Source organism: Mesoplodon bidens (assembly GCF_964165515.1).
Source record: "Mesoplodon bidens genome assembly, chromosome: 10".
In the NCBI taxonomy this organism is placed as follows: Eukaryota; Metazoa; Chordata; class Mammalia; order Artiodactyla; family Ziphiidae; genus Mesoplodon; species Mesoplodon bidens.
The window spans coordinates 35,891,556-35,915,015 of NC_138172.1; the positions used below are offsets into that span (position 1 = coordinate 35,891,556).

General features: G+C 38.7%; 1 protein-coding gene across 4 annotated transcripts in view; it reads left to right on the forward strand.

The window, feature by feature from the left end:
* The first annotated feature begins 638 nt into the window (after positions 1 to 638).
* DCP1A (decapping mRNA 1A) overlaps positions 639 to 23,460 on the forward strand; it is a 60,148-nt gene continuing 37,326 nt past the window's right edge. For 2 of the 4 annotated variants that reach the window (XM_081245579.1, XM_081245580.1), the window contains exons 1-3: positions 655 to 809; positions 3,709 to 3,749; positions 6,000 to 6,127. In XM_081245579.1, coding sequence (XP_081101705.1) covers positions 675 to 809; positions 3,709 to 3,749; positions 6,000 to 6,127 — 304 coding nt within the window. In that variant the 5' untranslated portion in view covers positions 655 to 674. Of the gene's footprint in view, positions 810 to 3,708; positions 3,750 to 5,999; positions 6,128 to 23,460 lie in introns of all 4 variants that reach the window. The other 2 variants (XM_081245582.1, XM_081245581.1) reach the window with 2 other exon arrangements.

Consider the following 23,460-nt stretch of genomic DNA (forward strand, 5'->3'; position numbering starts at 1 on the left):
AGCCCCGAGTTATCGTTTTAAAGCTTTAAATGATCCAAGACAAACTCAAGCCTTCACGGGCTCTTTCCAAGACTGGTAGAAATATTTTCGGGGGATTCAGACGAGGAAAATAAGTAAACGTGGATAATAAAAGACACTCCTGTATAGTTACAGGCGGGTTAGTTTGGGCTTTTTCAAAATTTTCCTTCATAAAAACACCAAGAGATCCGAAATCTGGGGTAATTTTCGGGGTTCCCTCCCTCCTTCCTCTCCGCTTCTCTGTGCTTTCTAAACTGCCCGTGGAGCCCTGCCTTGCCACAGCGAGGTTTCCATTCTGCGGCCCGGGGAGCCTAGTCCGGCAGGAACGCTGAGAAAGCTCCCGAGCAGCCTTGCTCCGGGCGCCGGGACCTTTCAGCCAGCGGAAAAGAAGCACCTGAGTCCCGGCCTACCAGCTCGGCCACGCGACGGCATACGCCAACCCGGACGGTAAATCTACTGGGACCTGACGACACTGGAACGCGGCGCCCCGGGCGTGGGCGCAGCAGAGCATAATAGCTGACGTACCGCCACACCGCGAGGCCCGGCGGAGAGGCGGAAGTTGAGGGTGCTGACGCAGCTGGGGGAACTTTGGCTCTACGGCACCTTCCTGTCCGCGACTCCGCCCCCGCCAGAGGGGCTAGGTTCCGGAATTCAAGATGGAGTCGCTGAGTCGAGCTGGGCAAGAGATGAGCCTAGCGGCCTTGAAGCAACACGACCCCTACATCACCAGCATCGCAGACCTCACGGGCCAGGTCGCACTGTACACCTTCTGCCCCAAGGCCAACCAGTGGGTGAGTGCAGCCTGGCCGTTGAAGTCGCCTGCCCGGCCGCCGCCTCTTAAAGGGGCCGCGCGGACCGTCCTGGGTGGGGGCCGATGAGGGAGGCCAGGGCGGCAGGGGCGAGGCCAAGGACTGGAGAAGAGTCCGGCTGGCGCCTGAGGGGTGTCGGCGGAGCTGGAGATTGGGCGAGAGGAGCGAGAGAAGTAGGTCCAAACACCCGGGGGAAAAGCTGATAGAGGGGAGGGTTGGAAGAGGATCAGTCCCATGGGGTCCGGTTCGAGGATGTGGGTGACTTGCCTTTTTTGCAGGTGTGTTAGAGGATATGAGACCGGTGGAGTCATAAAGATGCCTGAAAGATTGTGTTTGAAGCTTTGAGGGTTATTAGATAAAGTATATATACATAATCTATAAAATAAACACTCCTCTCCCCCCAATAGACACATAAATAAGGGCTCCCTTCTCAGAGGTCATTTGGATTTAGAGCTTGAAATCCAGTTAGTTTCAATTCTTGGAAGAGAGGGGTTGGGGATAAGTTCCGCATTTATCGAACTACACTGTATTTCCAGAGTTTGGAAAAGATTTCAAGACGCTTAGGAAAATGACTTCCATGTTAATTGGACTACCTTGAAACCTTTGGAAAAGAGACCCTGTGTCTGTTCCAGCTATGCTGCTGGTGATGTCACCTCTGAATGCTCCCATCAGACTAAGTACTTTTTGTCTTTTTTGCACGGGATAGGATCCGAAAAGTTGCATTCAGTTTGTTCACTGACTTGTTAGCACGTTTGAAGCTTCATCCGTTGTTTAAATAACATAATTAGGGAATTTCCTGGCGGTCCAGTGGTTAGGACTCCGCACTTACGCTGCAGGGTGCCCGGGTTCGATCCCTGGTCGGGGAACTAAGATCCCACAAGCCGCGCAAGTGGCCAAATAAATAAAGATAACATAATTTCCCTTAAAAAAAAAATTGAACCTTCTTGATTAACTCATTCAGCTATATAGGCTTTACCTAGAAAATAATCCGTAAATGTTTGTTGGATCGAATTAATGATTGACGTTAACGTTTCAGTAAGAATTGAAATCTTTATACTAACAAAACTGAAAGATTATTATCGTAGTATGTCCTTTACAACATAGTGCAGATACATAGGTTATAGTTAATTAGTAATTTTGTGAAAAATCATTTGGCATTTATAAACAGTTAATTCAGATAGTTTTCAAAGTCATCTTGCTTTACTTTATCTTCTTTCCTTCACCTCCTGTAAGAGAAGGAGGTATGGGAAGCTAAAGAGAACAAAATTATAGACTTTTTTTTTAAAGCGTGGCTGTTTTAGACATTGCTTTAGTTTGAATCGTTCTGAATCATTTTTCATTTCTTGCTCTACGTATGAATTTTTGTAATATGGATTGCAGACAGATGGTGAAGATTTGGGGCATGGACTTATTATTTGGGGCATGGACTTAGGCTTTTATTTCTAGTTTGTCACAGACTTCCAGTATTTTGGAATTTTAATTGTGTTGTTCTCCTTTAAATATGAAATACAAGCTATAATAACCTGAACTGAAAAATAAGCTGCCATTATTCATTTGGGTCATGGCACATGGAGCATAACCAAAGTCTCTTCTCTCATTGTTATTTTACAATGAGTTGTAACTTTGCACAGTGGTTTATTTGGGCAAGTTTTCTTTCATTGTGAAACAGTTGATTACCAATTTCTTGCACTAATAAAGTTTGAAAGGCAAGAAAAAGCCTCTGAATTTTTAGTAAGGAAAAGTTTCATTATGATGTTTAAGCTAGGGCAATACTTCTGGAAGAAATCAAGATGGTAAATATTTTTTTAAATTATTTTTTCATCCCAGCAAATTCAGTTTTATATGGCTAACATTTAAGTTTGCTAAGTTTGTTGATTACATTAAACCATTTAGGTCCTATCTGGGCTGTGAACTGTAAACTAATGGGTTTTTTTTTTTTTGCTTTTTTAAAAACATTGTAACTGTGTGGTTTTGTTTTGTTTTGGTTGCAGTACGCGGGCCTCTCACAGTTGTGGCCTCTCCCGTTGCGGAGCACAGGCTCCGGACGAGCAGGCTCAGCGGCCATGGCTCACGGGCCCAGCCACTCCGCGGCATCTGGGATCTTCCCGGAGCGGAGCACGAGCCCGTGTCCCCTGCATCGGCAGGCGGACTCTCAACCACTGCGCCACCAGGGAAGCCCCTGTAACTGTGTTTAAAACCTAAATACGCTCTTGTCACAGCAAATGAAAGATGATGAGTTGCACTTTGTTAATCAAAACATTTACTTTAAGCTAAAAAAAAGTAATTATTTGTAAGACCTATAAGAATTACACTAAGACAGAGTATAGTTGCAATATTCATGATTCAACACAGTTTTAAAAATAACAAACTGTTTGACAGTAACTCTTAACTAAATTTGCTACAAAATTTGCTACTCATAAAAATGTACCAAAATCCCCCAATGATGAAACAAAGTGTCCTATAAGAAAAAAAAATTTTTTTCCCGTACTAACTTTGATAAACTTTAAAGATGAAGAAATTGCTGTATACAGGACCTTGGCTTTAAAATTAAGAAATTTGGCTAAAACATTTTAGTTTTAAAAAGTGAAAGCTAATTCTAGAATTTTTCTCCTTTAAATTTTAAAAAAGGAAAGGGAAATTGCTGCAGATACAGGTGTGTTGCTGGATAGAACATTGCATATCAGTTAATACACATCAATAGAATAGAAAGGATACAAAAGAAACTGGTAATAGTCTGTGGAGAAGACCTACTTGACCTGTTCAAAGTGATTAATTTTAAAATAAATAAGTTAATCTTAAACATGAAGTATTTCTTCTCCATTGGGACTACTTGGGGTTAGATTATGGGGAAAAAAACTAATTGTCTCATTGTCTGTTATAGGAGAAGACTGATATAGAAGGGACCTTATTTGTATATCGAAGGTAAGCTTTTTAAAAAATTTTTTTTTAATTTTTTTTTTTATTTGATGGTGAACGGTGTCATATGGTGTGATTCAACCCTATTGTATATTTGTCTTTGGAACCTTCCTGCTTGACCCTTCAAGTATTCATCCATCCCTTGCTGTGAGATCCTTACCAAGTAATGTCCTTTCTTTGACACTTCCTGTGATTCAGAATCAAACAGAACTAGAATTTATTTAGGAACCTAGCAAAATGGAAAACATTTTCTAGTAATGAATGAGTCTAAAGCAGATGCCTTTCTCCCTCCCCCCATATTAAGAAAAATAGAATACATTGAGAAAAATAGTTGAGAAAAAGAGAATAGATGGACTAGCTGTTGTGTGATTACTAAACAAAAAGTTATCGTCTAAGACTCTGGTTCTGTCCCCTTTCCAACTACCCCCAAAAGTTTTGGATTGTGTCATTGTCTGTAGTAATATGTATTTTTAGTTTGAGGGTCCTTTAGAAAGCCTAGATTATCCATAATTGCACATTTTTTATTTTTAACTTTTCTGAGAATTATCGTCTTAAAACATGATTTAAAAAAAAACATGACTGGTTTGTAAATGCAGCTTGTGTTTTGTTCGGCAACTTTCTTGGCCTAAAGGCAACTGACAGGGTATGTTAGTCATTGGAGTTCCTTGTTTTCCTGGATCCCTCTTAGGTCTTGCTCTGACTGAGGTAGGTTCCTTCCCTTGATTTCTAAAGCTTAGGGAACTCAGCAGGAGTTATTACTGATACCTGGTTCTTTTCCTGTGTGTGTGTATTGTGAGTTATCTTTTATGGATTGCCTTTCTCCATTTCTCCACTGATGGTTATTAACAAGAATTTGTCAAATATTCTTCTAAATTTTGCTGTACAACTTTGAGATCTTATCTAAAAATACTGATCTTTTTCTTCCTTTAAATATACATGCTTTGATGTTACTTTTTATTTTTTGACATTTTGTTTGCTCTTATTCATCTTTCTCCTTAAAAAAAAAACCCTTTACCCTTCACCTACTTCATTCGTCTTCATTAGCAATATAAATATCTAGAAGCTCTTCAACTGTTGTTAGAATGTTGGTACTTGGAAAGTGCTTTACTGGCCTTATTGTTACAGTAGAGTACAGATCCACCGGTTATAGAAGATGAAATTTAGTTTAGTGAGCGACTTGACTTAATGAAATTTATAGAGGCTTACACAGTATTGATTCTAATAAAAGGAGACCAGAGAAACTCTATTTGGGAAATGTGAGAACATTTTATATACTTTGGATAAATATATACCAGGATGTCAGAATGTCGATTTGGAGAGACCTTAGTATAAAAGAAGCCTGGATTTGGAATCAGAAAACCTAAAGGATTCAGCGAAACAAGCGTATACAGAGAAACAAGTGAGAAACCGTAAAGTGTTGTATACAGTGAGAAATATCTAAAGGATCGTATGCTGAATCATCCTGATATGAGAACCAAGGGTGTTTCTTATTGTAGGATTCGAAGCATTTTCTTTGTAACTCAGGTTTTTCCATAGTTCTCACATTTGTTGTAAGAAAAATCATTGTAATGGTGGGCAATAATTATAACTAATCCTGCAACATATTTAAAATAAATTATATTTTTATTGAGCATATGTTTATTAAACATATACTATATGTCTGTCTTGGGACATATATACAAAAATGACAACCTTATTTGCATGGAACTTACAGTTTAGTGGAGAAGGACAATAAATACAAAAAATAATAAGTGGTATGGAAAAAGAGAGAGGAGGATTAGAGGTATTGAGTTTGGGAGCATTAAAAAGGGTAGTACTCTAGTAGGCCTCAGTGAGAATAGGACAGTTTACCAAAGGTTTGTGGGAAATGGGATAACTCTAGATTCTGGGCCAGTGGCCCAGGCAGAGGTCTTTAGGTGGAAACATACCTGTAGGAAGAATGGCAAGGAGCCCAGTGTGGCTGGAGCAGGAGGAACAAGGGAAGAGGCGTAGGAGATGAAGTCAAGGGGGCGCACATCACCTGAGGCCTTGGTGGCCTTAGATAGGACCTTGGTCTTTACTCTGAGGGACTGAGAAAGCTTCTAAGAGGAGGAGGGGTATGATCTGACTTAGATTTTTTTGTTTACAATTTTAAGTGCTAATAATATTATATAATGCAATATTGTATTCATTCTTTAAAATGGAAATAAAGAGGTAGATAACACTTCTGCAAATTGAACAATGACAACAGATTTTTTTTCTTCTATTAAATCTAAGGTCAGCTTCACCTTACCATGGTTTTACCATTGTGAATCGACTGAATATGCACAATCTAGTTGAACCAGTGAATAAAGACTTGGAATTTCAGCTCCATGAACCATTTCTACTATATAGAAATGCAAGCTGTGAGTATCTATCTGTTAATTACAGTGCATATGTTTGCAGTTAAAATTGAGTGATTTTAATTTCTGTCTGCACATTATTCTTGGAAATTAAAGGTACAATAAAAAATATGGTCTATACTCTTGTGGTTATAAATGAGTCTCTTAGTAAGATCAGAGCTTTTAAATTGAGCTTCTAAAATTGAAACACTCTTTTGTATATGGTAACTTATTACATTATTTTAGTTAACTATACTATTCCATATAATAGCATTACATTATATTCCTATTGTTTGTTCTCTGAAAATAAGTTTCACCCTTTGTTTTTGTTGTAACATGTATTATTGGCTGCCCACGCCCCTGAGCAACACAACTTAGTTTAAGAGACACAGGACAGATACTGATATTTCTGTCCACAAAGAAAGTACTATCTTTGCCCTGATTGTGGTATTTTTCGATCTGTTTATTTAGCTGAGTATCTGTTGGGTAAAAGTGCTGGGCCAAGAGCTATTGTACTTTAATGTTAATAATATAATAACCTATGGGGTAGGCAGGCAGTTAAATCAGCTGAGACTCTGAGGTGAGTGGCGGCTATTCAGTTGAAGAGTGAGGATTGTAACCCTTTTTTCTGCTTCCTAGTCCAGGGTCCTTTCAGGCATTTTATAGACTCTAAAAATGGTTGGGTGTGGTCAGCAAAGCTCGAGTGGCCCTTTCAAGAAGGAAAGCACTAAAAAGTATACCTAGTTCCTGTACTTCAGCATGGGTATTAAAGGTATGAGTGTTTGAGGATAGAAGACAGGCGGTTTGTTTGGCATTTGGTAGGGATATCAAAACTGGTTACGGTGGTAAGGTGATTGTGCTGTAACCATCATCTAAGGAGATTGCTGGAGGTAACTTTGCTCCTTAAGTAAAAGTTTGAATTTCACTTGACTGGGAGGTAACTGGTATTGGGGGAATGTCTTCAGTATAAAATGTAAAAAACTACTAGAAATTATGCATCTTTTCATTCCCTGAGTGAGAAATGACAAGGTCTGTGTTGAAGCTAGAAACCCCAAATCTTCTCTGTAGCTCACTTTTAAGCAAAATAAAATCTGTCTCTTGACTTTTCAGTAAACTATTTGTCCAGATAATTACCTCTCTTAGATGGTTTGAATGGATTTATTTAAACTAATGTTACAGTAGAATTACTTCAAATAGCTGTTTTCTTTATGCTGACCATTCTGTTAAAGGGGAAATTCTGCAAAGTAACACAGATCCAATTTTTTTAAGGAAAATTGGTTTAATTCTGCTTTTTATTACCTGAAAATTTAATCTAGCTATTGCCTCTAAGAAAAGTTTGATTAGTAAAGTAGTCAGTAGGGGAAATTATGAGAGGCCCATGGACTTGATTACCATTTAGCATAAGCCTGAAGTGAATCTCATTATATTTCTTTAACAAGTAAAGTTTCCTGTGAAGTTGAAAGTGCAAGATAACACAAATATAAGTGAACCATAATTAACCAAAAATTTTTTAAATTAATTTTTATTGGAGTATCGTTGATTTACAATGTGTTGATAAAACAAAATTTAACTAATCGGAGCCTAAAATATCTGGAAATATTTCTATAGTCCATGTGTGGAAGAAATGAAAGCAAATTGTAAAAAAAACAAGCTAATGTTAGGTTTTATTTTGTGAAAATCTAGTAAATTTCTCATGTGTTACTTGGAATCAATACTATAACTTTAATGGCACTATAGTGTCATAGATTGATTTGCTGTAATGATAAGACCTTAAATCGTCAGGGGTGTTTTTTATATTAATTAGAATATTCTTGAGGGAAAAAGTGCACTACTGCTTTTTATTTTAGAAAGATTTTCAACAAGAGGTTGAAACAAAGGTTTCCTTAGTTAAACAGAAGACTCACTTAACCAGGTCGTTCCCTTCCTCCGTTAACTGAGGCACTGAATCATCTCAAGGGCCTTACAATTTCTGATATTGCTAATTAGAAATTCAAGAGCACATCAGTTTGCTTTCAGACCAGAGAAAAGCCTGAAAAGGTCAAGCACAATACTGTGGATATATTAGAAACAGTCCAGAGGAGGAGCTTGGGGAAAGTATTTAAAGGAATAGCTGTATCGGGGAGAAGTGACAAAGGCAGCAGCATAAAGTGATTCTGGGAGTGTTAAGGCCTCTCTTGAGTATATGTTTTGTCTACCTAGTCTTAAAAGTAAAAAGTAGTCTTGTTAGGTCAGCAAGCTATTGAGTTGTTTAGGGATTGTTCTTTAAATAAAAAGTTAACTAGTGTCTGATTGTGTATACAGGTAATTGTACATGATTCTGTAGCTGCTCTTCTGTTGTTTTCTTTTGGAAAATACCACCAAGACACCTGACCCATTTTACTCAAGTTACACCCTCAGATCTAGCCTCTTCCACTTAAATCAATTTTTAGAGTTGAGAGACTATTGAGCTATAACTTTTTCCAGTTCTAAATTGTTTGTTTTGCTTTATATTATTTTTTTTTAGTGGTTTTTCTTGTTTGTTTGTTTTGGCCGTGCTGTGCGGCTTGTGGGATCTTAGTTCCCCGACCAGGGATTGAATCCCGGCCCACAGCAGTGAAAGCGCAGAGTCCTAACCACTGGACCACCAGGGAATTCCCTAGGTTTTCTTTATACACTCCCCACCCATCCTAGAGAAAGGTAAAATCTTACAGAGGAAATGCTTATGCCCTCCAGAAGCTTAGCTTTGGTGATTCTCTTGAACCTTTTGGAAGCAGTATATTTTTGTATACTGTGCAAGGACTTTGGGCAGCCACAAGACCCCAATGAGGGTTGTGGAGACTGCAGATTCTGTAGTTATTAAGCAAAAATGATGTTCCCAGCACCTTATTTCTGATTCCCAACTTACAGATGAGGAAACAAGAGTCCCAGAGAAGTTAAGAAATTTGCTCAAGAGTCACAAAGGTTATAAGTGACAGGCAGAAGTCAAATCTAGGTCTGTTGAGCTTCAAAACCAATGTTCTTTCTACTCTGCTACAACAATAAAATTACTTCATCAATCCACATTCTAGAGCAGTGCTATCCAACAGAACTCTGTGATGATGGAAAGATTCCATATGGGTACTGTCTCATATAGCAATCGCCAGCCAGCCACATGTGACTGTTGAGCACTTGAAGTGTGGCTGGTGTGGCCAAGAAAAAATTTTTTTAAGTTTATTTAATTTACTCAATCTGCATTTAAATAGCCATACGAGACCAGTGGCTACCATATTGGACAACAGAGGTCTAAAGCATGGATCCATGCAGAAACACACCCTTTTGTTATGCCATACCTGAACTGAACAAGCACTTGGGAAGCTTTAGATTAGATTTTTATGCCTCTCATTTAGTAATTCCTTTTTAAAACTTACAAATGATTTCTAGATACAAAGGCTGCAGAAGATATCCCTGAGGGTGGCTTTGCCATGGTAACACTCTTCTGTGTGGAATTTAGTTTGCAGACAAGAATTCTATTCTAGGCTTTGCCATTTTACCAACTGTAACCTTGGATGAATCACTTATACTACTGATCTGACCTGCTTATCTTAAGAGAGCACCATATATGTAAAGGTTTTTTGTCAGGCACTTACAAATATAAAATATTATAGACTTTGTCTCCATCTTGGACTTAAGCCAAATGATCTTATTAGTGGAAGATTCATAAAGACTTTAATATTAGCCAGGCTCTTTTATAACCTAGGCCCATAGTGTGCTTCTTTCCATCCCTTCTGATTAGCACCATGACAAGCTGGGAACTCTGTTTACCTTTACAAATATTACGTTCAAATGTTGTAAGGGCAATTACTAGATAGCCTGAGGTATGATAAGTTGAAAATATATAAATATATGTTAAAGATGAGAAATCTTAGAGGCTACAAATTTTTTAGAACTTTGATCAGTGGGTCATGGTGTGCTGGAACACACAGCCCCCTCCTGGCTAAAATTTTGTAGGATAATGTAATGCTGTTTTAATCTGTGGACACATCTCCCTTAAAAACATTTATGATAGTTTTCATTTCATCTGTGATTAGTTGAAAAATCATAATTCTTTTGCTGTGTAAACATATGCATTACTACCAATCTGCTGATCTTCTGTTTTCATTTGTGAACAGAATCCATTTTACTAACTGTATTATAAAACCATTCTTTGCTAACTCTGAATTTCGAGGAGTTATGGCATAGGCACATCAAAGAAAAACTCCTGTCCAGCAATATGATGTCAAAAAATCTTCCTCCTATAAACTCTTAGAAATGCTATATAAAATATTAAATGCATAGTATAGCCTGAAAGGGAATGGGGGCATTTTAATGGGTCAGCATCAAAGTGAAAACTGAAAGCCGAAGTGGGAAGCTTGTGTGCTGACACCAGCTGCCAGCTGGTTATAGGGTTCTTGGGGATAGGGAACGTTCCTTAACATAAGGACCCCATTATAGCTACATGGGATCAGGAGACAAGACCTTGACCCCTCATGAGGTGGCTCATTGGAGCTGAGACGTACATACCAATGTTCACCCAGGTGCCCTAATGAGTTATATATTAATAAATTAGAAGGATATCAGGGATATCCCCACAAACCTAGGGAGATGACAGGCAAGCTAATCTACCTCAATCTAGGCTATGAGTTAGAGGGAAAATGTCTCCCCTGAAAATTGTAACCATGAACTCTCATACAGATTTGAGATTCAAGTTATATCATTCATTTGGTATAATTTCTTACTTAGGCCAAAAAATTAACATAAAATTGATCATCAACTCTTGAGTACTCTAGAAATCTGGCAAAAGCAAATACAAAACTTTTCTGCAGAGAAATATTCTTAATCCAGATTGCCCAGGCATCTTATTGACAAGCCTCGTGGTCCAAAATTACTATATATACAAAGAAATAATTCAGTCAGTAAAAGTTACGATAAAACAAACAGCCAACCCTTCACAGAAACTTTGGGTAATGAAATGATCAGATAGAGACTTTAATGGATATGAATATCCGATGTAGATTATAAAATAAAATGATAGGTAGATTTGAAAAATAACCAAGTAAAACTTCTAGAAATTAAAATTTTCGTTACTGAAATAAACTCTCTACCTGGACTCAACAGTTATTTTCTAACAACTGAAAAGAGAATTGGGGAACTGGAAGAGACATCTGAGAAAATTATCCAGGATGCATTCCAGAAAGGGGAAAAATGGAAAATTTGAAAGAGAGGATAGGATTGGAAAGTCTTAGAAAGTTTAACATATGACAGAGAAGAATTTCAGAGTGATAAAATATAGAAAGAGGTAATATTTGAAGAGATTATGACTGAGAATTTTCCAGAATCCATGAAAGACAGAAGTCTCAGATTTAGGCAGTAAAATAAGGCCCCAAGCAAAATAAATAAAAATAAATACACACCTGGACAGATGGTAAAACATCAAAGGCAAAGACAGAAGCAACCAAGCTTGAGACTGATTATTTACAAAGAGCACCAGTTTGACAGCATATTTAATTGCAGCTACTGATTTTGAAAGAGGAATAATATATGCAGAGTACTGAGGAAAAAACAAACAATTCAGTAATTCAAGAGAGTAAAATAAAGACATTTTTCAACAAAAACAGAACCGTTGTCTCCCCAGACCCTTGTTGTATATACTTCCAAAGCAATACTGTCCAGTATGGTAGCCACTAGTCACATGTGGCTATTGAACACTTCAAATGTGCTTAGTACAACTGAGTTTTTAATTGTAAATTAATTGTTAATTTAGTTTAATTAATTTAATTTTACCAGTGCAGTTCTAAAGGCTATAGTTCAGAAATAAGGAAATTGAACACAGAAGTAATGAGATTTAAGCAACAACAATAATGAGCAAAGAAAAGAAGGTATATCAAAATAAGCATTGACTGTATAAAACAATAAAATGACTAGTTTGAGTAGAGGTATTAAAAAGGTGAAGCAAAAATACTAGACAGCAATAATATAAGATAAAAGCTTTCCAAACCTAAAGCATCCCAAGACTGAGGAGAGGGTAAATAAATTGATGAACAACAGACTTTTAAGTCAAGTGATTACCCAAAAGATTCAGGGTAATCACTGCAGAACAAAAAAACAGGATGTCTTGATTTTAAGCCAGTATAAATCAAGATAGGAAAAACGTAAATAGAAACCATGGGAAATAGCCCAGTTATAATAAAATGGCAGAAATAAGTAAATCAGTATTTAGAACAAATGTTAAGTGCTTGCCAGTTAAAAGAGATTCTGAGATTGGATAAAGATACAGAATTTGCCAAAAATGCTGTTTTCAAAAAACTGAAAACTCAAAAACCAGGAAAGGTTGAAAGTAAAGGGATAGAATTATATATATTAGGTAACTATTAACCAAACAAGGCTGGTGTAACTATGTAAATCACACATGATAGATTCTAAGGTAAGAAACATCATCAGGAATAAAAGTTACCACATAATGACAAAAGGAGTAAATAACCTGCAAGATAAAACAATTCCAAACTGGTATTACCTTGTATTAATATTTGTCAGAATTACATATCAAATGTTTAAAATCCATAATTATAATGGGAGAGTTAAACAGGCCACCTCCGTAATTGACAGATAAGGCAGATAATTTAATAAGGTTATAGGATATTTAAACAACACAGTTAGGCTTGATCTAATGGACATATAAAGAACCCTGCTTCTAGCAGTTCAAGAATTTGCATTTTTTTCAAGTCTGTATAGAATTTTATTTTAAAAATACCATATGTAGGCTACCCAGCCACAGAAGTTATAGAGGAAAAAATAAATCTTTAAGTTGAAGGAAAATATAGATGAGTAGAAATTAATTGCAGAAAGTAGGAATTGCAATAGAACAGTAGAGCAAATCAACAAAACAAAAAACTCTCCCCTATAACTTGATTGATCCAACAACAACAACAAAAAAAGAGTAAGGAGAGGCATAATAGGCAATACTAGTAATAATATATACTGTATATATATAGCGACTAAAGATAGAGGATAAAATAAGAAACCATTGCAAAGAACTTTTTAAAAATAAGAAACCACTATGAAGAACTTTCTGCCTGTAAATTTAAAACTTGGATTATATGGACAGTTTCCTGGAAAAAACACAGTGTAACAAAACTTAGTCAGGAATAAATGGACTCAATAAAATAACTGGGTCAGTAGTTTAAAGTCTCTTCCATCACATCTTAAAAAATGCTGAGAAGAATGTTCTGTCCGGTTCAGTAAATGGTACTAGAGTAGCTCTCCATATAGCAACCGGCCTCTGAAAAAGCATCCATAGCATCTGTACATTTCTGATCTTATCACAGGACACTTATCTCCACAGTGAGAAAATTGTGCTTCTATTATCCACTCTTCCTTCAAGCATTTGGTGAGCACCTGCTACAAGCAACATACCTCACTAAGTATGTTTCTCTTAGAAGGTTCTTTCCCCAAGATCAATGTCAGGGGTGCTTTGATTTCCACTTCTGTGGGTATCTCTCAGGGTGAACGTGGTAACCTGGAATCTGTTCTTTATATGTATGCGTGTGTGTGTGTGTGTGTGTGTGTGTGTGTGTATGACTTAATTATGACATGCCCCAAGGCCATTTTGTAAGGTAGGTTCTGAACAGTTTCTTTAAATCCAAAATTTGGTATGTGAATCAACAAAAAAGTGAAAGCAAGCAAAACTGGTTTTTCTTTGTTACAGCTAGACAGTCTACAGTATAACCTGGTTAATTGAAAATATTAAGATAAAGGTTTGTGGTACCACTAAGCTCTGTAAAATCTATTCTAGCATTTAATGATTTTCTTTTGCAAAAACTATTTATTTTGTGCTTTACTTTGTTTTTAAACAAACAAGGTGATTATTTAATTCAGATGCACATCTTAATTCATTAATGTTTATTAAATATCTTTTGCTAAGCATTTTACCACACGGTGTATCATTTTGATTAACAGTATTGCGTACTTTTAAAGAATTTTATGTATGTTTCTTGTTCTGAGATTCTGTTTTATTTTCTTAGAAAATTATAAGCAGAAGTCTTTAAATTGTGTTAGAACTTTTAATGTCAGAACTCTGCCTTTCTGGTAAAGGTCAAGATTCTTAAAGAAATATGCTACTATATTAATCCCAGTGCTGTGCATATTTATTCCTGAAACAACCCTGTTAATTAGTGGTAAAAATTAATGATTTAAGATCTGTGATTTGAGACTTACCAGTTGCCAATCTGAATGATTAAGCTCGTTACAGTGAAAATGTGATCCACCGGAGAGATTGTGAGGGTATTTACGTGTTGTTTTTCCTGGTCATTTTTAACAGCAATACTGATTCATGAATTAGAAGTATACAGTCTAGATTTTCTCTTCTCACACCTAACTTTGTTCTGTCCTTAGACAAGTTTGTGGTGGCGGCTTTAGCCAAAAGAGAAGTGATTATCTTACTTTGTGTGCATGTTAGACTTGACATCTTTTTACTGAACGATAATCATCTTAACAAGGACAACTCCATGTTTCCTCCACCCAACACCTTAAGGCATGGATCTCCCACTGAATGCCACTTTTCATTTTAAAATGTTTTCTATAATCCAGAAGTACTTTTGAAAAAAATCAACAAAGCTTCACTCTGTAACCAGCTTAACAACAACAACAGATCACCATAACAAAACAATTGAATATAAAAATATTATTGCTATTTAATATTTTTAAGAACTTACCTCCAAAAACCTGTGCGAAGTACCCCTTCGTTTCCGCTTCACTTGTAACTTTTCCTTTATATCGGGCATCAGTCTCTTGATATAGAGCATTTTTAATTAAAATTAGATCACTAGAAAAAGCAGGGAGATTCATTTCCATAGCGTTGAAAAAGTAGCTGCCAAATGGAAAGTTTTAGTAGGAGAAATACTGTAGTGTGTGTTTGTGTTTCTTGGTCTCTCCTTGTCCTTTCTCAGTTCAAGGGCAAGACTCGGAACAGTAGAGATGCTAGGTGGCTGCTGGCATTTGGCACAAATCTTCAGACTTAAAGCACAGTGCAGGAAATTTCCTTGCAAGATAAGTTTACAATTTGTCAACTCAGAAAATGTGAGTTCTACCTCGAGACTGAAAGAGGAATTTATAAACAGTTTTTAAAGTTACACAGTTCATTCTTTGTGATCTTTGAATCCAGCACACTGCTTCTTACTTAGCCTGAAGAAAGGCAGGCAGTCTTCCCCCATCAGCAGCAGCTGCTGTGGTTGGTATGATTCTGCAATCAGTGAAAGAAGAAGGATCTGTGGCGCTGCATTAGTCTGGCCTTCTGAACCAAGATAAAGAGCCTTGCTGTTGCCACCTTTGTAGATTGAAGAGGTAAAAACACCATGAAAACAGTGACTTAGACTCTAAGGCTGATCTGGTGACACTGTTAGTCAGACATATCAAAAATCTTTAATGCTTCCTGTCATAGGCCACCACTTAGTATTCTTGTAGAGCTCCATCAGGTACCTTCTTGTTAACTTCATGAGCCTGTGAATGTGTCAGAATTTCCAAAGCAGATTCTTTTCATTATGCCTAATTAATTACTGGCTCCCCCCCTGCCCAAAGTAGTGTTGTCAGGGGAAAAGCAATTTTTATCATTTTTTATTATAGTGTAATCTTAATTGTAAAGATTTTAAAAGTTAACCATGTATGCTCCACTTATTTCTTTTAGGTAATTAATGTTTTCTCTTTCAAGAACTCAAAAAGGAAAGCAACAATTACTTATAGCTAAGTGGCAGAAACTTCTTACTATGTGTTGTATAGGTTTTCACCTTGTGTTAATATAGGGAAGCACACTGTGGAGGTGAAAAATTGAAACAGAGTAACCACTTGTCCAGGAAGATCTGAAGCCACTCTGGAGTGGGCAGAATAAACCTGAAGACAGCCCTGTGACATTCAGTCCCCCGGAGGGTCCAGGCAGATCTGAGCTACTTGCAAAGCCACTGCTGCTAGGCATGCTCAACTTTTTCTTTTTGTTAGAGGAGGGCATAGGATAAGCATTTGCTACCAACATTTTAAAAATTAGGGCATTTGGGCTTCCCTGGTGGCGCAGCAGTTAAGAATCCATCTGCCAATGTAGGGGACACGGGTTCGAGCCCTGGTCCGGGAAGATCCCACATGCCGCGGAGCAACTAAGCCCATGCGCCACAACTACTGAGCCTGCGCTCTAGAGCCCATGAACCACAACTGCTGAGCCCACAAGCCACAACTACTGAAGCCCGTGTGCCTAGAGCCTGGGCTCCGCAACAAGAGAAGCCACTGCAATGAGAAGCCTGCGCACCGCAACGAAGAGTAGCCCCTGCTCGCCGCAGCTAGAGAAAGCCTGCGTTCAGCAACAGAGAATCAACGCAGCCAAAAATAAATAAGTAAAATAAATTTTAAAAAAAATTGGGGGTATTTTACACACACATATCTGGAGTTCTACCTTTTCTTCTTATGATAAAATGGCATGTATGGCCACACAGCACCTGCATTCCTGCAAGCACTAACAGTCAGCAGAGCACTGGGTAGGGCCTGCTCACCAGAGCTTCGCTGATCCCATCACACCCTGAGGTCTCTTATACCACCTTCGGCATTTGCCTTACAACCCTGGTTTGGATAATCTCTTAGTAAATTAGTAGAAAAACATGTAGGAGAGAAGTTAGAGAAAGGAGAAAAAAGAAATTCCCCCTTTTCTTACACCACTGTCTGACCTGTTTCCCAAACCCCTAAGTGTAGATTTTCAGGAGCCCAGAAAACAGGAACTTGGCTGCATGGAAGCCAAGGGCCATGCTTCCCACCCTTTGTTGTCCCTTATGATACATAAAAATGATAATATAGATTTGTGTGGGACACTGGGGTGAATAGACCACTAATGGGGGTTGGATGAATCCAACATTTTGGCACATCCATAATCACTTGCAGCTCAGGGGAAGCTCTGCCTTAGGGAGTGGCAAGTACTGTGTGGCAATAGTGGCGATAAGTCCTGACAGCAGAGGTGAAACCCTAGTGTGATTTGCTATTTTATTCAGTGTTGCCCATCATTAAAGAATAAAAAGTTTATAAATAGGAATCATCGGGCTTCCCTGGTGGCGCAGTGGTTGAGAGTCCGCCTGCTGATGCAGGGGACACAGGTTCGTGCCCCGGTCCGGGAAGATCCCACATGCCGCAGAGCAGCTGGGCCCGTGAGCCATGGCCGCTGAGCCTGCACGTCCGGAGCCTGTGCACCGCAATGGGAGAGGCCACAACAGTGAGAGGCCCATGTACCGAAAAAAAAAAAAAATAGGAATCATCAGTTGTGATATTTTGGGGTTTATTTTCCTAGTCCCCAAAAACATTCAGTGGTCATTTCATGTGTCTGAATCCTATACTGAAATTACAGTGTTAAAAGGGACTATGGAAGCAGTATTGCTGGTAAATACTTTGGACTTGATTTAATTTAGAGAGGGGAACCAAATTTAGAAACAAACCAAAGAGCTTGCAGAATAGCATTTTTAATTTCCTGGCCTAAGTCTTTTAATCAGTGTTTACTAAATGGACATTATAATTTAAATTTTAGAAGGTGTGCTCTTTCTCTGCCATGTTAGTGTTCAGTGGTGTTTTAATATGTGTGTTCTTTTGTCCAAAAAAGGTAAGCTGCTGACGTAACCCAGTTACACTTACCAGCCATACTTATAGATTCATAGCATTGCCTCACCTGCCTGTTTGCCACCTACCACAGTCTCCAGTCGTAATCCCAGGTCCGCAGTCTTTGGCTCCATACCCCTTTGTGTGTGTGTGTGTGTGCGTGTGTGTGTGTGCGTGTGTGTGTGTGTGTGTGTGTGTTCTAAACCCCACCCCACCTCGGAGACTTTCTCTTCTCTCTCTTTCCCAACCTTTTGATACTGATAAGGAGCCACCAGGCTTATTCTTTTCTTAAAGGAAATGATCTGTCAAGGCATTTGCTTTTTCACTTGTCAGGGCAGGCTTATGTCTGTATCATCTCCATTCTTAACAGTACTTTTATAATCAGAAGGGTCTTCCTCATTCTAGGGTAAATATTTTTGGTTATGTTGATAGTACATTTTCTTGTTTTTGTTCCCCGGTCTAGGGGATCTTTGTGGGTGTCGTCTTCATAAACTTTATAATAATTTTATAACTCAATGCCAAAAAGCTTTATCAAACCCCCTTTTCTGCTTGGCACCATACTGAGAAAATCTTCAGCCTCCTCACATCCTTTTAGAAAGTAGATCAGATCTAAATAATAAATGAATAAAAAGACAACGTGCATGAGAGTGATTCCCAGCTCTGTTTTTGTGACAGTTCACAGAATCTCTAGAAGTCTCAAGGGATTTTTTAAAGGCTCCAAATTAATTTGGGTTTCCTTGATCTTGTGTGTGCCATATGCCACTGCAGATGAGAAGCAAAGTGAGGTATAACATCAAATCATAATTGGCTCCTGGATCTTCAGACAGGACTCTGCAGGGAAATGGATGTCTTGCCCTTCAGCTTTTTAAAATTTATCAATATTAAATAATCCAATAACTTTAATCTTTGTCGATTGTATTTTTCATACTTTCAAAAGAAAAGGGCTGTCACTTGAAAAGCAATGGAGAGCTTCCCTGGTGGCTCAGTGGTTAAGAATCCGCCTGCCAATGCAGGGGACACGGGTTCGAGCCCTGATCTGGGAAGATCCCACATGCCGCAGAGCAACTAAGCCCATGCGCCACAACTACTGAGCCTGTGCTCCAGAGCTCGTGAGCCACAACTACTGAGCCCACGTGCCTAGAGCCCGTGCTCTGCAACAAGAGAAGCCACCACAATGAGAAGCCCATGCACCACAGCTAGAGAAAGCCCGCACACAGCAACAAAGACCCAATGCAGCCAAAAATAAATAAACTAAATAAAATTTTTTTAAGTTATAAAAAGAAAAAAGCAATGGAAACGTTTACTTTTGAATATACTTTTCTGCACTTTGCTATTTTTTATGGAAGTACAACATAAAGGTATTTAAATGTCCTGTCACACCCCCTAACTCTTCAGTAACAGCATGACTTACTTGGGACAATGGTTAACAGCCATGATATGTGGTGGGTGTCCAATAACTAAATAATTTGCTTTCATATTGAGAAAAGCCACTTATAAAACAGGATGCCATTATTATTTACCATAGCAAAATTATACAGTATTGCCAAATCCCTAAATCCTCTGTGGTATAATTAATCAAGATGTTTCAGCAAGCAAATTGTTGGCAAAATGTGTTGGGCCTTAGAGTGTAAGTTCTCTTGAGGGAAGAATACTTAGCTTTGGTTTAGAGACAAGGTCTTCCATGGTTTTAGCTATCTGGTGAACTTGTCTGTCTTTCCTCACCAGTGACAGTGACAGGCTTAGTGGCAGGTCCCTGGGCCTCCTTGCCAGTTGCATGCACTGAGCATTTGATATGTTGGCAGACAGAGCTGATTCTTTGATGCGTGTCTGAACCTCTACAGGTCTGCTTTTGGCAGAATCGAGTGTGACTCTTATCCTTTACCCATTAAGCTATCATTATGGCTTCCTTATCTTTATTTCTTCTGCAGCATGCCTTTGAAAGTGTTTGGCTCTTTTTTGGCATTTACTTGATAATGTACAAGTGTGGAAAGTGTGCATCTTATTTCTAAATTTTAGTGTATTTCTTCAAAGGAAAGGGGGTAGGGCTTAAGTAAAGATTTGTCAAAGTAAGTTGACAGCTCGGGTGGACTTACTTTGATTATTGATATGGAATTCTTTCTTAAGAGTTTGGTTTGCAAATCTCCTATGAAAACATACTTAAATGCCTCTGCTTAGCCCCCAGAAATATTGTGTGTTCCTCTCTGAGCCTGATGTATTGCATATCATCCTTTTTTCTCATCACTCTAAGTTGTATGGGGTGTCTATTAGAGAAATATTGGCATCTTTTGTATTTGGCCTCTTGTATTTTGTGTGTTCTTTAGCCAAGGTCAGATGAGGCATATTTAGAGAAAGGTAGTTGTGTGTGATTGCCATATATGAAGTCTTTTCAGAACCCCAATCCAATTTACTCTATGTTGGAGCAATTTTTAGCTGCAAGGAACATAACTAAGAGCCTGTGGTAGATAATGCTTAGCAATTATCTCCTCTGTAACAAGGTTGCTTCTGTGCTTCTTCCATTGGGATGTCAAAGGTAAGTTTAATCTGTCGACTTACATCATGTAAAATATTCCAGAATTATCTATTATTCAAGGATGTTAACTCTGTTTGAAGCATTGGTAGTATTTTGAAGCTCTGTGAACAGAAGAGGGGTGATGAAAATGGATTCCAAACACAGGGAACTATTCACAGCAGGCTGACGGCTCAGAAAACAAAAGCAAGCCTGGGCTGCCTCATGGTAGGACACATGGCCAGATGTGGGGTCAGAGAAACCCCCTTGTGAACGGAATAGGGAAAAAAAAAAATCCATGTTCATGATCTTCATTGATTAAAATGAAACCATTCACTGGGATGGTGTTTTATCTCACTCTACAATGGCAATAAAAAAGCCAATTAAACTTTTATTTCCATTGAAAAGAAACTGTTAAAGTTGTGATTGGCCATGAAGTCTTTTATAGAATGTAATGACCTTAATTCAGGGTGAAACAAAAAATTCGCCGTTAAAATAGCTTTCAGTTGGGCTTCCCTGGTGGTGCAGTGGTTGAGAGTCCGCCTGCCGATGCAACGGGAGAGGCCACAACAGTGAGAGGCCCGTGTACCGCAAAAAAACAAAACAAAACAAAACAAAAAAACAGTGGCTTTCTAAATGAATGTGTATTGGTAATATCAATATATGTTCATGTGTATTGATGAAATTCAAATCGTAGTTATAAAAAAGGATTTTTAATTTAGTTTCTTGTGCTAGCATTTATATTTTCTATATTCTGTCAGTCTTTTAGTGTATAATTTTTAACTTATTCAATTATTTATTCTTTATTCTTTTATGTGTTCCTTTAGTCTTCAAGCATAATTGAAGCTCATTAACTTTTTTGTTTCTACAAAATATTTTACGTTATTTCAACTAATGAGGCATTGGGTGTATAGTGGCAGGATTATTGGCCTAGGAATGAGAAGACCTGAGTTCCAGTTATAAGGCTATTTTTCTCTGATTTATTAATGTCATGTAGTCTTTCCATGAGCTTCAGTTTTCCATCCATAAGCATATATAATGAGACTAATGATCCAAACAAAATGGCATAGGTTTGTCTTTCTTTGCTTCTACCCTGTTAAGTACAACTATAAAAACCAGAAGTAACCCAAAAGACAATCAGGAAAACTCTGAACAGTAGAAGGAGGAAGATGATCTGGTGCAGGACCCAGAACTCAAAGGAAAACACAACAGCATGTTGTCTTACAACCCTCCCGCCCAACAGAAGAAGGGGACCCAGGCCTGGTGTTTCTTGACCTCCAGTGTAGCAAAGGAGGGTGCCCCAGTTAGGCTCATTCCTCTCCCAGATCAAATGGGAGTCCTGCCAACAATACCAGGTGAGCCCAGCAAAACTGGCAGGAAGGATTGGAAGCCCTACTGACAATAAGTGGCCACTGGGGTAATATGTTCCCTCCTTTTCATGAAGGTGTGGTGGGAGCAGGGGAGGAATCACATCACAACCAGCCTGGCCTGGGAAGCAGTCTTCATCTCTGAAGGTCCGAGGCTCCCCACTAAAGGCATACCAGATGGCCTAGCCATGGGAAACTTCTCTCACCCCTTCAAGCAACACTGCCTGGGAGTCTACTAAATTCCCACCTCAAGAAATTAGGAAAAGAAGAACAAAATAAAATAACTCAAAGCATACAGAAGGAAAGAACAAAGATGAGAACAGAAAAATCAGTGACATTGAAAAGATGAAAATAGAGAAAAACCAGTGAAACAAAAAGTTGGTTCTTTGAGGGCTTCCCTGGTGGCGCAGTGGTTGAGAGTCCGCCTGCCGATGCAGGGGACGCGGGTTCGTACCCCGGTCCAGGAAGGTCCCACATGCCGCGGAGCGGCTGGGCCCGTGAGCCATGGCCGCTGAGCCTGCGTGTCTGGAGCCTGTGCTCAGCAACGGGAGAGGCCACAATAGTGAGAGGCCCACGTACCACAAAAAAAAAAAAAAGTTCTTTGAAAAAGTCAATAAAATTGATAAACCTTTAGTAATGACTAACAAAAGCAAAAACACGATACAGATTAGCAATATCAGGAATGAAACAGTGGACGTTGTTACCCCAAAACTGGGTTTGCCTCTTGATGGGTGTTGAGCCAAAAGACAAAACCAAGCCAAAGATCAGTAGAAGGAAGGATTTATTTTTTTTGTTTTTGTTTTTTTGGGGATTTTTTTGTTTTTTGCGGTACGCAGGCCTCTCACTGTTCTGGCCTCTCCCGTTGCAGGGCACAGGCTCTGGACACTCAGGCTCAGCGACCATGGCTCACGGGCCCAGCCGCTCTGCGGCACGTGGGATCTTCCCGGACCCGGGCACGAACCCGTGTCCCCTGCATTGGCAGGCGGACTCTCAACCACTGCGCCACCAGGGAAGCCCGGAAGGATTTGTTATTACTTGCAGCAATTAAGAACTGCTGGGCTTTTCCAAAGCAGGGTTTCCCCGAACAGCAAAATTAGGGGAGTTTTAAGCTAAGGATACATGCATATTCATGAAAGGGCTTGAGTGGTCCACAGAGTCCAAGCTTCTATAGTTGATTGAAGTCATGCATATTCATGAAGGGGCTTGAGTGGTCCACAGAGTCCAAGCTTCTATAGTTGATTGAGGGTCAGAAAAGGTCAACATCATCACTCCTTAGGTTTCAGTTGATCTGGTGGTTGAGCTTTTCAGGCTAGTCTTACCATTGAAACAGAACAGGGAATCTAAGACTGATATGTTATCTTTGTTATTGTTACTTCTCTTGCCTGATAATAGTTTGTTTCTGCATTCTTTTGTTCCCTTAAGATCATCAGTTACTGGGACCTGTTCAGGGGCAAGCATGGTGGCCAGGCTTAGATCACAAAATGTCTTAGGCCAAAAATGGCTTCTCTTCTGTCAAGAAAACTGTGCCTGGTTCTCTTTCTCCTGGTACCTCCTACCATATCTGCTTACAATGTCACTACACATCCTCTGTAATAAGAGAATGCTATTAACTTTATACTCATAAACTTGACAACTTAGAAGAAATGGATCAATTCCTTGAAAACAACAAACTGCAAAACTCAACCGAGATAAAATAGATAACATGTGTAGTCCTATAGCCATGAAAGAAATTGAAACCATAATTTTAAAGCTCTCGAAAAAGAAATCTCCAGGCCCAGATAGTTCTACTGGAGAATTCAAAGAAAAATTAACACTAATTTTACACAGTTTGTTCCAGAAAACAGAAAAGGAAGGAACTCTTCTCAGCTGATTGTGTA